Source organism: Lineus longissimus, chromosome 3 (assembly GCF_910592395.1).
Source record: "Lineus longissimus chromosome 3, tnLinLong1.2, whole genome shotgun sequence".
Classification (NCBI taxonomy): domain Eukaryota; kingdom Metazoa; phylum Nemertea; class Pilidiophora; order Heteronemertea; family Lineidae; genus Lineus; species Lineus longissimus.
The window spans coordinates 2,833,591-2,849,603 of NC_088310.1; the positions used below are offsets into that span (position 1 = coordinate 2,833,591).

Consider the following 16,013-nt stretch of genomic DNA (forward strand, 5'->3'; position numbering starts at 1 on the left):
TTACATCATAGAACTAGAATTCTAACATTCAATGCATTAAATTGTTCAATAATACCTCATTTTGTTTTTGAAACAGCTGAATATCATCTAATAATTTTCATTTACCTGCAATATTTTGTACCACGACTTCAAGCGGTTGTTGCAGAAACTACCAGACACAACAGAAAATGAAATTTTTGGATAAATCTTCCTTATTTTTCACGCCATAACGGACAAATAAGTTACCAAATGGACATCATTTGACATTGTCAGTTGGAAAAATATACATTGGTACGTATATGTTTGTGAGAGTCTGCAGATATTTGACAAAAAAGCCTGGAAAACGATACAAAAAAGCAAGATGTAAAGTTTCAGAAAAAAGATTAGCTGACATGGCTGTAGCCCAGAATCCAGTGTCAGTGTGCTGTAAGTGTATACATTGTTGACGTGCATTGCATAACTGTCATGTGTCATCTCTGGGTACTGAGGATTTTCCCTCAAATACATGATGTGCACAGATAAAATGGGGAAGGCATCTGTCACTAATTTGTTATGGTGAATTGAATGGAATCTATTATCATTTAGGCCTGTGCTAAATATAGCAAGTTTGACGCATGACTTGCTTGCCTAAGCTAAGATATCAAATCCGGGGTGGAGGGGGGGGGCAGCATCAATTCTGAAGACTCCTTGTATCTAAAAATGGGTAAAAGAAGAAGGGCCTACTCTTCTACTCCAGTCGCATTTAATTTCTCATAACGATAACACCTGCTAAGTACATGTACATCTAGGGGGTCCAACTGTAGGCTATATGGAGTAGAGATTGAGGATGGATACTTGCTCTGAAGGGGGCAAGTATGCTCTGGACAGAATACGAGTTCAAGGAGTACAGTCAGTCAGTCAACTGTATACTGAAATTGTCTGTTAGTGTGTTCATCACTGTTGTCATTTGATCTTTTGTGGGGTTGTATGTCACATTATAGGTTGGTTCCAAGTGGACGCTTCAGAGAAGTCCATCTCAAGCTACCCATGTACAGTAGAGCCTCTCTATTAAGGTCACCCTCCGGACCTGACAAATGCTGTCCTTAATAGAGGTCAAATTGAATAGAAACAATCCATTTGGGACCAAAACTAGTGTCTTGGTTATTGTAAGGAGTCGTTTGCTTGTCCTGGTACATGTATTGGCATCAGGAAATGCCAGCTTCGCGGAATCTCGCTTCGCAATATCTCTCTTTTCCTGGTACATACTTCCCCCTCCGCCTCTATTGACATGGCTGATGCTTACACAAGAGCCACCTGTGTGCATACTCAAACGATTGTCATTCGATGCTGGTGTATTTGTCAGTGGCACAGTTGATGTCTTCATGATTATTTGAGTGGTCAGTGGTGAATGACATCATGAATTCAATCATAATATTTGTTTAGACGTCCGGAGTGTAGGTGTACAACGTCATACATGTCAATTGCTTGACTCTGTCTGGTAGTTGGTACTGCCCTCTCACAGAGGAATGTTGTTGATTGACTAAAAACTAGCAATTGCGTCACATCTTGTAGGACTATGGCGGACAAGATATTTGTGCTGCATGCCGCCATTGTATTTGCAGGCCGCAGCAACACAAATCACTCATTTGGGCTTTGCAGGGCCCATAAGACCCTCATGTCAGAAAGACATATGGGGTTCTGTAGAAAGGTCAGAATAGTTGCACCCAAAACAGTTTTGGGGAAAAATGCAATTTTCAAGTGTTATTTTAAAAAGGGTATGGTGTAATATCCAAATCTCCTGATGGTAGGGTTAAGAGATTTCTGCCTCACTAAAAAAAACTTCTGCATGCATGTACTTGATGTAGTCTGGGTCTCGAAGTTCATTTTATACCTAGATACATTGCTTTATTCACAACTTGTGACAAGATAGATACCTTCACTTCGATGGTGTGCTTGTTTCATTGTTATTGATCTTTTGCATGTCAATGTTGGCCTATATTGTAATGTTTAACTAACCCTACATTCTGAAAATAACACAAAGTGATTTGTTTATTTTTCGCAGCAGAATTGGCTGGCATGTCGCATTTGCACAGAAGCCATCTCTACACCTTTCGATTGTTTCTGCGTGGTACATAACTTATTTGTTTTATTTGTTTACTTTTGATGAGCAAATTTGCTATGAAACTCGCCGCTGGCAAAATCGGCTTTCATGAAGCCATTGTTCTCATCGGTAGGTTAATGCATGAAATCAAGTGTCTGGTGGAATTGATTGATATTGTAGCTTATAAATTAAAAGGCTTTTTGTAGGTTGAAAGATTTTCACCAATCGTAAGAGTAGAAATTTGAAAATGAATAATGATTTTCCTATGTGTAGGTTAAGCAATATTTTAACGTTATTAACTTGAGTTGCTTTTAAGTTGCAGAGTACAAAATACTGTAGTTGGAACCTTGATTAAAGTGTATAATTCCTCTAATTGATGAAATAACCAAACCAGGTTGTGTTTCTCAGTGGATAATGCCAAAAATATATTCAAGTGGTAGGAGGTGTTTTTAAGAGTAGACATTGTACATCTGACACTGTTGGTATTGAGTGCCCAACTGGTCAAACACTGGTCTTATATAGTACAGCTGTCGTTTTGCCCCACAACACCTCTGCCGCCATGGGACAACCAATACCTTCAGATCGGTATCAGTTTCTTAATAGTAATTCATTTGTTAGAATATAGCTTCCTGGTACAAACGTATCTATTTGTATTGAATTTCTGATTACTGAATTTTAAATGAGATACCTAATTATAATTGTTGAAAACCAACTAGCGATATATACAGCTGAGCCTGTGAATAATCTAGTAAAGTGTAGATCTAACTAGGCCTTTCAGGAACCCCTTGAGTGAACGCCACCATCGGCCTTAAAACTTCAGCATCTGGTTAAACTTGCAAATGAAAGAATACCATGCCATAAGCAGAGTCTGGTCTGCACATTCATCTCAGATATGAAATTTAGAAGTTTTTTTCCAACCATCTTCTGCTATAATTCAAAGACCTCAAAGAATTGGATGATAATTGTGGATTTGAAATGATATTCCAAATTTCAAATGAATTGAAAGATTCTAGAAATGTTATGTAAAACATAAACTATAAAAACTAAAACATGGGTTGGCAAGTGGGGTTAAACCTCCTGTCTTTGCAATACAAAATCTTGACTACACAAAGTGGCCGAATTTCTCTGAAATTGTTACACAAGCTCTGCTCCAGCTGCTGTACATTATAATAGCGTAAGTTACATGACAATATTGATTTTTTCACTCTTCAGTCTCAGCCAAACCAAGTTATAATTATTTCAATAAACACAGCACGATGCTTTCAATTTTACCATGTTGGCAGATTTCCATGGCAATAGCTGATCGAATAATGACGCTGGAGCGCTAGATGGTGATTTCTGTACCGGCAGTATGATTATGATAATGATATGATAATAATGCATTATTTATCGAGGGGTGCCCAGCGGGTTGAATTTCCTTTGTCGGGGTAGTCATTCATTGTGATGACGAATTATTGTAAAGGTTGTTACAAAGGTTGTCTCGCACTATCATTCACTTAATCACACTGCAGAGCAGTTGACCTGGTTTGAAGAAATAATCCATTTTGCATTTATAGAAAAAAAGTTGTAACTTTATATTGTTGCCAAAATGGGCTGAGTTTGCTGATCTCATTCTGAAGAAAGAATTTCCTCTTCCTGCTTTTCCCATCACCTCTTGGTGACCTTATTTAGTTGATCCAAGTTGCTGTATTTACACTAAAGTTAAGAGCCAGTTTTTATAAGAATCAGGCAAGATCCTATTAGAGGGTGATTCATGACCCTCTCAGATTTCTTCCAAAATTTTTATATTGGTAGATATATGTTAAAAACGGACGGAAATCACATTTTCTATCCTCAATAGGGTCCGCTTTTTTTTTAGGGGCCCCTGGAATATTGGGGTCAAAATGGGCCTAAATGGCAAAATAACCAAAATGTGGTTTTCAAATGCTGGTATTTCTGTGCGCCCTTAGTGAGCCACAGAGATTTTCATGCGTGTAAGTCTATTGGGTATTGACTTTCAGAAAATGTGAAAATTTTGGCGGCTGACTTAGGGCGCAGCCCATAGGTGGCGCTGCAAAACGCGACATTTCGAAATTACACACACCTTCAGAGAGGTTGTGTGGTTTGCGCCCTAAGTCAGCCAGGGTGTTTCATGCGTATTATGATACATTAGCACCTACTGCTTTGATTTAAAGGAAATTTACGGCGGCTGACTTTGGGCGCACAAGTATAGGGGGCGCTTTTTGCCGCCAAAAGGTGAAATTACCACCTTTTCGCACAACAAGTTCTCCATGCGCCCTAAGTCAAAATTGATCAAATATAGCTCAAATGGTCCCCCAGCATCTCTAGTACCAGTGGTTAGGAGAGTTTCATGGCTGTTTTGCGTATTAACCCTTTTTGCACGGTTTTTTGTCGGGACACTAGACAAAAAGGCCAAAAATGGTAAACTGTGAACTTTCTCCGATATTCATGAAACTTACAGGATAACTTCCTTACGTTAAAGAAAGTATTTTTTGTGAGTTTTATAGGTCAAGGTGGCAAGCTACTTGGTGGCAAAATTGAAATTTGACAGAAAAAGGAGCAATTTGACCTTTATATCATGAACCGTTTATTCAAAATCAAAAGTATTCAAAAATTACCATGAAATCACCGGTATCTCAGAAACTTAAACACTTTTACAATGAATATGGTGTAAAACTTCACCAATATTTAAATGTCAGCAGAAATTTAGCAAATTACTATCAAAATAGTTAGTATGCCATTAGGGCCAAACTGTCCAACTGGATCATCACATCTAAACAGTGAACTACAGTTTATATAGTTTCATGTTCTGGTCATCTTTGGACTGACGCTTTCCTTGTGAATCAAGTTGTCAACATATTCATGAAGTTCCTCCTGCGACCCACCTGCAAACATTGTATCATCATCGACATCATCAGGTACACCTCCTTGGTTTTGATCATCTGCATCATCGTCAACAGGCCCATCTTCACCCCGGTTGTCATGGGCAACTTGAACGTAGGTCACTGGCGCGCGATGCTTTGAACATATCGGTCCACCGATTGGGAACTTTACTTGGTATTTTTCAGATATTTCCTGTGCAAGCTTTAGAGTAGCAGGTCTGGTGGCAAGACAGGCTTTTTTAGATCGAAAATCAACTCTTGAATGTTCTGGATGTTGGCAAATTGCTGGACTTTTCCAATAGATACCAAACGAAAATCTGTGATGGGCACAAATGAACTTGTCAGCGAAGATATCTCTGCCTGCACGGTTTTCAATAAGTGTTTTTTCATTTAACTCGATGTTGTCTGTTACTGTCAGTCCAAGATTCCTGATGTGATTGTTCACCTCAGCATTCAAGTCCGCCACCTGACAAATACCAGTCTTGCGACTCTTTTTGTGAGCCCCACAGTTTTGAAGATCCGAGAAAAAACAGCAGTTCTCATAGTCTGTCTCTGAGACTGATGAGGCCATCTTCAAAGCAGCAAACTAAAGGAAAGGGAAGAACTGCAAAAGTATTGTGTAGGCGGGTCAGTTCTCAAGGCAAGATCATTTGGTGAACAGGGTGTGGGCTTGTCCACTTTAGCATGCAGTTTGTTTGATGCATGCATGCATGCACTGTGTGTTCAACATTTGCCACACCCATCTCACATTTTATGATCTTTTATAGTTTTTTTAAGCCCCGAGATTAAAAAATTGCATGTCTTACAAAATTATATCAGTCTTATCTATCACATATTGCCATCATCATACTTACAAAATGCAGGATGTGTTTGATTAAAACAGATTTTTTTAAATGTCATGCCACATGGCAATGTCCATCCTGAGCTTCAGGTTTTTGATACTCCTACGTCCCATCGAGAGCTGGAGCATATGGAAAACCACTGGGTGCCGAGGATGGGCAATGTCTTGTCATGCTTGATTGATGTCTTAGACAGGAAGGAAACCTACTGGTGAATGGCTAAACCAACATTGAATTCACAGATCATACTGTTTTTGAACTGACTTTTGTCTTGTCTGGCACACTTTTTAAATTGAATAGATTGCTGATTAGAACTGAAATAAGTTTTAGCTTTGATTCAGTGAAAATGTACTCCAAATTTGATCGAAATCAAATAATCGGTTTGAAAGATACAATTCCACTAAAACTGGTACTTTTGCTTTATAGTTCCAATATTGCCACCAAATGGCAGCCTACAACAAAAGTGGCTTGCTGCATTCCACAGAAACTTTAATAACACCTTTCTCGGTGCAAAAGGAGCTAATCCTGTAAGTTTTATGAATATCGGAGAAAGTTTACAAAATTCCATTTTCAGCCTTTTCGCGTAGTGACCCGACAAAAAACGGTGCAAAAAGGGTTAATACGCAAACCAGCCATGAAACCCTCCTAACCACTGGTACTAGAGATGCTGGGTGACTAGTTGAGCTATGTTTGATCAGTTTTGACTTAGGGCGCATGGAGAACTTGCTGTGCGAAAAGGTGGTAATTTCACCTTTTGGCGGCAAAAAGCGCCCCCTATACTTGTGCGCCCAAAGTCAGCCGCCGTAAATTTCCTTTAAATCAAAGCAGTAGGTGCTAATGTATCATAATACGCATGAAACACCCTGGCTGACTTAGGGCGCAAACCACACAACCTCTCTGAAGGTGTGTGTAATTTCGAAATGTCGCGTTTTGCAGCGCCACCTATGGGCTGCGCCCTAAGTCAGCCGCCAAAATTTTCACATTTTCTGAAAGTCAATACCCAATAGACTTACACGCATGAAAATCTCTGTGGCTCACTAAGGGCGCACAGAAATACCAGCATTTGAAAACCACATTTTGGTTATTTTGCCATTTAGGCCCATTTTGACCCCAATATTCCAGGGGCCCTTAAAAAAAAAGCGGACCCTATTGAGGATAGAAAATGTGATTTCCGTCCGTTATTAACCTATATCTACCAATAAAAAAATTTAGGAACAAATCTGAGAGGGTCATGAATCACCACCTGCCTGACTCTTATAAAAACTGGCTCTTAATAGTAAAGAAGACGAGGAGGAGACAGAATGAAAATAAACAATATTGAAAACCTGCAATATAGTATTCATATTTCAAGACCATTATAGTAGATATTATAATAAATCATGAAAGTTAAAAGCATTTCAGTGGTTCTTTAAAAGAAGTGGAACAGCAGGATTTATCGAAACAACTGCCTTTTCACACCTGACAGTAATGAAAGATTTCCACTTTCTGTATATTGTTTGATGCTTTATAAACTTTAAATTGATCTTTTCCTGGGATTCTGGCTATATGTCCACCAGTTTTACTCTTTCCAATTGAGCACCTCATGTGGTAGAGTGGCCAAACTTTGACAAGTTACAGACCAACCTCTGTTGGTTTCATCATCACCACTGATGTGATGTTGGAAACATCAAAGGCAGGAAGAGGACACTTTAAAGAACACTTTGTTGAAAATTTGAATGAAATATATTCAAACTTCAAAGATTGAAAAAGATCTTGTATTCCAAGTCGCATAATTCCCTGTAGCAGCAATGGTTTTTTTCCAAAGAGTGGCTTCAAAGCTTTGCGTGGGGTTGTTTTAATCATAATCTCAAACATGAGTCATGATACGGGGTGACAACAGTGATGTGCAAGTTAAAAAGGGAAATGGGTGTTAAAAAAAGAGCAATCTTATTTCAAAAGTGGGAATTTAGTATTGTGGACTGGTATCTCTTATAGCACCCTTTCGGTAAGATGAGATTATTTATTGTATTTTCAGGCTCTGCATACCCTAGAATTTGAAGATGAAGACCATGTCGTGACAGGGAGGTGACAAAGCAAGGACCATGTCGTGACAGGCAGATGACAAAGCAAGGATGAGTTCGAAGGAGTACATGTGTCTCTGGTGGGCCCAGGTGCCCGCAGAGCTCCGCAAGTTACGCGATGATACAAAACTGTGTGATATGACGTTCGTACTTAACGGAACCTTGGAGTATAAAATGCATGCATTGGTGCTTGTCTGCGCAAGCAGTCAGTTTCGGAACCGCCTCAACAAAACCGGATGGCAAAACACATATTTCTTTGATAACGTAAACATCGAGTGTTTTCGACACCTGTTGAATTACGTTTATGGGTGTAACTTAGTATTGAGTGAGGCTAATGTCAAGGATATGCTGTATCTTGCGACTATGTTGAGCATCGACACTGCCATGATGCATTGCGAGGAATTCTGTAACGCTTTACAAAACCAATCAAATGAGCATTCGAACAATTCAAATCAAGAAACTAGTACCATTTCACAGGAGCAAAATCAAACAATAAAACGGCATTTATCGATAGAGACGAATACACCGAAAAATGGTGATTCAGTAAATACAGCTGACACTGGGACGAGTATGAGTAATCATAGTGGTGCCGAAAGTGTTTTGGATGAGAATAGCTCCAATGTCGAAATGTCTGAAGAAGGGCATGAAGAAATGGAGAAAAGTTGCTCGACGGAGGACAGTCTTTCAAACACGTTTGATAATGCCAGTAAAGAACTCTTGGGGCGACCTGTGAAGGCAGAGGATGGAGAGGGGCGGGAGGACGGCAATTCAAATAGCAGTGGTAATAGTGGGGAAGAGGGTGAAAAGCGCATTGGTAGTGACCTCGGTGATAAGACGCATGGAATCGAAAAACCAAAAGGTAAAAGTTTAGAGGACATTTGCGCTCAGTTGGCCTCTAGTAGACAATTTGCTCAAAGTTCTGTGCCGTCGGATGGCGTGTGCAGGCAAAACATTCCACCTAAACCATCACCCAAATCAAATGGAGACGAACATGGGGTGGACACGGCTAAACAGGATGGTGAAGTTGACAAGGATTGTGGGATTTATCAGTATGTCATGATGCCGTTCAGTACCTCCGGTGCGTCATCTCTGTCGTCGTTCACCACTCTGCCATCATCTTGTTCGGGTGGTATATATTCAAACTCTTGCGGAGGAAAAGGGAAATTCACTCTGGCAGGGTCAAATCTGGACCTGCGAGCTTGCGCCATTCGGCGGGAGAAGGACAAAAGTAAATATATCAGTACGCTGCTTGGGTTGCGTTCACAGGACAACGACTCTCCTTTAGATCTTGACGCATCAGAATCACTATCTTTGGACACTCAGATTCCTCCCCCATCATCTTCACCTGCACCTACATCAGTGTCCACTTCAGTGTCAAAAACCTCGGCCAGTCTCGCTATTCGTATACCAAAACCTAATTTCAGTTCTAGTGGGAACTCTGCTCCCATGTCACAACCACTTGTTTCCCCTATTTCTTGGTCGCCCTCGGTCACCCCTGCAGACACAGCTGTGACGTGGTCGCAGTCGGACAATAATTTACATGTGCCATCTTCGAAAGATAACGACGTTATCAGTAAAATAGTTGACAGTTTAGAGACAATGACAGATAGTGGCGACCAGGCGGAGAGTGAACTAAAATCTGATGGGGGAGTCGTTGGCCAAAATATGGACACGGATAGTAACGTATCAGCAAATCAAAGTGATGCTACTTGTACCTCCAGCATGGAGAATCTAACAGTGCCAGTGTGTTCGTCGGCAGATCAAACTATGAATAAAAACACTGTGGTCGTTTCTGACCAAAACAAACAAACCCCTAATGAAGTAATGTGTACGTCTGCAAGTACTACCCCTGTGACAAACACTGCTCAGTCTTTATACCCATTCCTTAATCAAATTGGTCAAAATCTTTATCCTGTGTATCTCCCGTTCTCAAATATGCCAAACTTCAATGGAACGAAGGACGATTTCTCATCGATGATCCCACCTGGATTAAGCAGTGGCATGCCGCCATTGCAGAATATTGTGAAGTCCGTTAATGAGAATTTACCCCTCCCTCAATCTTTGCTAAACGGGGCATTAACTCAAGCAGCCGTTCAACAATCGCAATCAGTTGCAGCACTGCAGCAATCACACTCTGTTGGAGACATCACGTCGCAATTAAACTTTCCAAACATTGGTAACTTTGGGCAGAATATGTCTAATGTTCCATTCATGAATACTTCAACTGGTCCCATCCCTCTACCTGATTCGGGTCAACAATCAAGCCCTGCGTTGCCCGTGGTGATGGCGAACTCTCAAACACAGACGAGCAACTCGTCAAGTGCAAGTGAGGAAGAGGAAGAAGATGAGCAGACGCCGATGGAGGAACAGACTGCTGCTGTCACTGATGCCAATCTCCAGCAACAGTTGCAGACGGTACTTTCCCAGCAGCTTCAAGCAAACGTGAAGAATTCTGGACAAGTTCCAATGGATGGATTGAACAATTTGAACATGAATAACATGAATATAAACAGTTTGCAGGCAGCGGCGAATTTAAATGCTGCAATGTCTTTATATACTTGCATGATGTTGCCGAATGCTGCCGGGGTCCCCCAGCCTACTGTTCTGTTGCCTCAAGGTGACAGTGTAAACACCATGTTGCCTCAAAGCACAAGTTTTGCTCAACCGCCAGCTAGTCAGAGTTCGGGTATGCCTTTCTTTACGCAACCAGGAATTCAGAATGGCATGGCGTATCCACAAACCAGTATCAGTCAAGGAAACCTCGCATCATTCCTCCAGCCAAACATTACTCAAAATAACAATGCTCAGTTACAACTTCCATGTAGCTTGCCCCAGTCTACGAATGCTTCAATGCTCCAGCCTAGTTTTACACAAGCCACAACTTCTCCGATGCTGCCTCCAAATATGTCGCAGGCAAATGGGACGTCTGTTTTACAGCCCGGACTACTACCCACAAATATTCAAAATACTGCCCTCATGGCACAAGCGACTCTGACTCAAACGAACATTACTCCATCACCGTTACCACAGGTTCAGACGCCATGTTCTAACAATGGCACTCTAATCCCACCAAACATGCTTCAGTCCGGGAATCCATTCGGTCAACAAAACAGTCAGGCTCTCGTTCCACAGGGGATGAACCAGCCTGATGTTTCTTTACTGCCACAGAATATGCCAATGTCGGGCAGTCCTCTCCTGCAATCCGGCCTAAACCAGCTGAACAATGCCTCCTTCCTTGCTGCAGGGGCAAACCAGCCTGGTTTCCTCCCAGCAGACTTCAATCTCGGAAACCCTCTCATGACTGGAAAATCGCCCAATATGACCAAGACAGGTTTTAACATGGCGTCGCCGTTTCTTGGGCCACCTGGGAACTTTCCGCTTGCTTCGACGTTACAACAGATGGGTCAAGGTCAACAATATGATTTGTCTAATCTTTGTAAGGATATGCCGACGATGGATGCGGGACCGGGAAGAACCAATGGTCAGATGGCTGGGCCTGGTGGCGGTGACAGTGTTCCTGTAGCACCTGCATTAGGACCAGCAGGTAAGTCCCTGCGATTCCATTTGTATATTCCCATTGATTACAAGAACTACGACATAAGATATCCTTGCAAATTTCTGTCAGCTTCTACTACTCTCGACAGTCTTGATCAATCAGATAATTTAACCAAATCAATTCAGACACTTATTTGTATACTACTTGAAATTGACATGAAGAAAAATCCCTGTTCTTTCCAGTGAACAAGCATCTGTTTGACTGCCCGGTCTGTGGTAAAGGTTTCCCCAACACCAAGCAGAGAGCAGTCCACATGAGAATACACTCGAGAACCGAGCATAAACCATTTGTATGTGACATGTGTGGATTCAGAACTAAGGTAGGTCAAATTACCAGGTTCTCAAAGGTTGAGAACTGCTCAAAGACTTGAGCAGATAATAAGTCACAGAATGAGCGAGCACATGTTATTCTGGGCACTGCGTTCTTATGCATTCAGACATGCATTGTAGTACATTGCATCATGGGTCGGGTTTATCAGCATATCATATTGTACGCAATAAGGTACCAGAGTGAATTATTGGTCTATCGTTTCAGATTAAATTGAATAAAAGGCGTAGGCCTTTGAAGCTTTGTAACTTTTCTTATCAGGATCTCGTCTCTTTCAGTATGCGGATCGATTAAAGATTCATAAGCGTCTCCAGCACACCCATAAAGGAGTAAAGCCATTCAAGTGTCCATATTGTCCGTACGCTACATCATTGAAGGGGAACTGCAGAAAGCATGTAATGACCAAGCATCCAGGATTGGAAGTGACTGTTGAGCAAGTTATGCCGATTTAGTGTTGAAAAAGGGTTCAAGAGTAATGTTGAAGGTGTCATAAGGTTGCCATAATGTGTTTTGCTCGACTGTCTTTGTACAGTAGAACCTCTCTCTAGAGAAAACTACACAGTTTCCAATGTTCACTGCGGTTTCCATTTGAAGTGAAAACAGCTTTATTTTGTTATTATTCAATTTTTTATTCATGATCCGAATTCCTGTCTACATTCTCAGTCATCCAGGGTGTTCGTGTGTCATCCCTCCTGAACGGCCTTTTACATGCAATGTTCTGATAGAAATAAGTACCAAGAATTTTGTACCTGTTATTTTCTCCCTAAATTCAGTTCGCTTACAGTGTAAATTTAAAAGAGTTTGTCTGTGTAAGTGTAAGTTATTACAAGTGGTGAAATGTATTAATTGTACAGTGTATTTGTGAACAAGTCTTTGACAAAGCCGTTCAGATACCTTAGAGTTAAGAAGTCTTCACTTTTAATGAAAGTTTTCTCTTAATTTTCGCTTTGTCCTTGCCTGACTTGAGGCAGTAAGAGTATTTGCTATTTGTATGAATCTTTTTTTACGGTACTTCACTTGGATCTAAAGGAGAAAAAAAGTCAAAGGTCCAAAACCTCTTTCCAAAACATTACGGAATTGTCTCTCATATTGATGCCATCTATTTTCTTAACATTATTACATACTTATTGGTGTTTTGAGTCTGGTGTTCTTTGTTTTCTGTTGTGAAGTTAATCGGCTGTGTATTTGTGTTAAATAATTAGTTACTGGATGGTTAGTACTTCAGAATTGGAAAGAACAGGGTTAATATTTGGTCTATACATTTATATAAGTGTTATGATTACTCTTTAACATGTTTAAAGGATTTAGTGTGACTCTGGTTGCCAGTAAGGGGCAATTTAAAAATTGTAAGATATTAAGATTTTGACCTCTGTTCTACAATGGTTGTTGTTGTGTAACTTTTTACGAGCTGTCCGGTGGTGTCGTGTCGAGGTTCGAATTGAGCCCAGATTAAAGCTTTTTAGCTTCTGTATATTGCTGAATAATTCTAGCTGATTGCTTATCAAAATCATGACTGTTGGTTAATCTCTGCCATTTTGTCAGTTGTGGTTGTAAAAAATTATATTGGATAGTCGAGGCATTACTCTCCAATCAACCCGTTATCTAATCTTATTATAATGATAGATCGAACTCATTCTGATTCTGTAAGACCTGCAGTGTTTACTAGTGCTCCAAGGGTAGGCTGAGGGCCTAGCAAGTTTATGCTGCCTGACACTTGCACTAAATCCTTAATGACCAGGTAGGACTCCTGTCAAACAGCAGATGTAAGGAGAGCAGTGAAAGTCATTTTTGGTAAGGCCAATATTACAAATTGCATGTATGTGGAAATCGGCTCAGTCTCTCCAGCATATCCCCCCTCCCCCAGTCCAACATGCTGACAGCCCATTTGGTTAAACGGGAGTTGTTTAAGAGTGGATGAACTGAACAGGGCAGGCCATACAGAATCTGGAAGATTAGATTTGGTCCACATACAAATAGACACAATGAAATCATAGGCATTAACATCCTACAGAAATCCTAGTAGAACTATTCTGATTCTTACCTATAGAATATTCATGTATGAAATCTATTTATTGTCGCATCAATGTAAAAGGAATATTTTGGATTTCATATTGTAAGGAATCGCAACTCAGATCACCTTAGAGAATGAGCTTCCGAAATAAATCGGCAACAACGCTTTTGATTATTTACAACGGAAATATTTTACGTGAATTTCCCAATCGCTTCTTGCTCCAAAACCTATATATTGTTTTTTGAGTCATTGGTGTGACTTCAGCATTGTATATACCTTTTGTAATTTTGTATGTAAATTCAAGATGTATGTGAGTTCTGTCAACATAGAATATCCAAATTTGAATTTTTTTCTCATACAGGGTTTTAAAGCATGTGCTATCAAATGGCATTGGTAATAATATATATCGATTGTGAAATCGAAAGTCACAGTTTAATAAATTTTTAAAAAAGGTTTTCATGATATGAATATGTGACCATTCCGACTTACCAGCAGTGTACGTCAATCCTAAAATCTCCTCCTTCACGAGAAGGATGTATATACGCCCACCGCTGGTAGATCGGCATGATATGTGTCTCAAACTATTTCTTAGGACATTTTTGTCCTTTGTTGTAAATGCACTGCCATTTTGTATTTTATGTATAGTCTGTACTTCTCCATGTCATACTGTAAAGTGCAAAATTTTTGTGCTTCTTTGTTTTGGCGATTCGCGAAAGTCTTTGAAAATAAATTTTTGGCGATTTTTATTTTCGCAAATCTAGTTTATTTGCACAATCTGCGAAAATCAAACGCCCACAAAAATTTGGCGATTTACAGTCTGTAATTATACTTTTACTATGTGTATCATTTTAATGCTATGTATACCTTTTACAGCTGCCATATGTTAAGTAGCCAGATTCTTAAATTTTTGCGATTATCAAATCCAGATCAGCGCTCAAAGAAATGTAATGTTGCAAAATCCAGGCACAAAGCATTGAAGAAAGTCGATGTGAATTGAGAGACTATGTGGACCAAATTCACCAAGACGCAAAGATACAGGTTTACTGTGTTTGGCTCAAGAGTTTTATTGCAGAATGAGATAGTAATATGAACTGTTGGGGAACTAGACCTAAAAATATTCCGCTGACAATTGAAGATAAATTAGGGACCAAAATCTGTGTCCTTAGCCTTAACGCTTTCAATATGGCAATGTTTGTTTAAAGCCTTGTATTGTGGATCCATCTATTGTTGCATTTGGTCTTTGGAACTATAAAGCTGGTAGAATGGAGGCATGTAAGTGTACTAAAGTTGGTGGCACACAAGCGAATGTCTGTGAGTTTGTATTACAGATGTCTTTTAAATCCGATAGTGATAGAAAAACAAAATTTCTTTTGCTGCCATCAGTGTCATTGTGTCATCTATATCAGTGCCATAAAACAGAACCTTCATTTTTTCCAATTTTTTAGATGATTTTAAAATGTCTGCCAAATTATCTGGTAGAGATTCATCTCTGTGTGCTGCCAGCTTTACCCTGTTCTAGGCAGTCACCTTGCTCTTGGCAGTTCGTATCCGATTGTACAACAGCCAATTGGTTGAGAATGTGTGTGCCAAGTAAATGCATTTGGTTTCTCTATTTTTCATACCAAGGAGATTTGTTAGAGACTTTGGCTGCTCATTTATAGGTGTTTGTATATTATTGGAGGTTTTTGTTAGAATCTTTGTCAGATTTGTGCTTCGTTACCTTGTACTTTTACATCTATTGGGTATTGTCTTGTTTACTTGTACAATAGCCAAAATAAACTAGCAGTAAATGTTCCTTTTGTATAATACCTGTCTCTTTTTAGTTTTTTAATGTTTGTTTGAAGTATTGATACTTGTTTGTGGTGAATTCATGCTGGAACATCAGGACAGCATCCCTATTCTGATGTCGGGGCCAGCAGCGAGTTCAAATACCAATACCACATCATCATGAAGTGTCTTACCCAATGTCCATAACCAGGCCGTCATATAATGTGAAATGTCTTAACCAAGGTCCAGACCATTAAGAAGTGTCCATAAAGGTCTGACAAAGGAGTCTCACCTAAGACCATTACACAACAGCAGTCCCCAAATGACATGCTATCAAGTGTCTTGTCCAAGTCTTAAGCTTGGCCATAGGTTGTGACAGTGGTTGTAATAACGTATGATCAGAGTCAGCAGCCATATGGGTACCCATGTGGGCAATTAATGTGGGTCCCAAGTGGGCAAATGTGGGCCCCACTATTGCCCACCCAGACTCCATGTGGAATAAGCACCCGGGT

The 16,013-nt window shown here is 40.1% G+C and overlaps 1 protein-coding gene across 1 annotated transcript; it reads left to right on the plus strand.

Annotated features, from left to right (window-relative positions):
* The first annotated feature begins 141 nt into the window (after window positions 1-141).
* On the plus strand, window positions 142-15,540 carry LOC135485376 (uncharacterized). The gene is made up of 4 exons (XM_064767348.1): window positions 142-270; window positions 7,795-11,384; window positions 11,579-11,715; window positions 12,002-15,540. Exons 2-4 carry the CDS (start codon window positions 7,892-7,894, stop codon window positions 12,173-12,175), a joined length of 3,804 nt encoding a protein of 1,267 aa, XP_064623418.1. The 5' UTR covers window positions 142-270; window positions 7,795-7,891; the 3' UTR covers window positions 12,176-15,540.
* The last annotated feature ends 473 nt before the right edge of the window (window positions 15,541-16,013 follow it).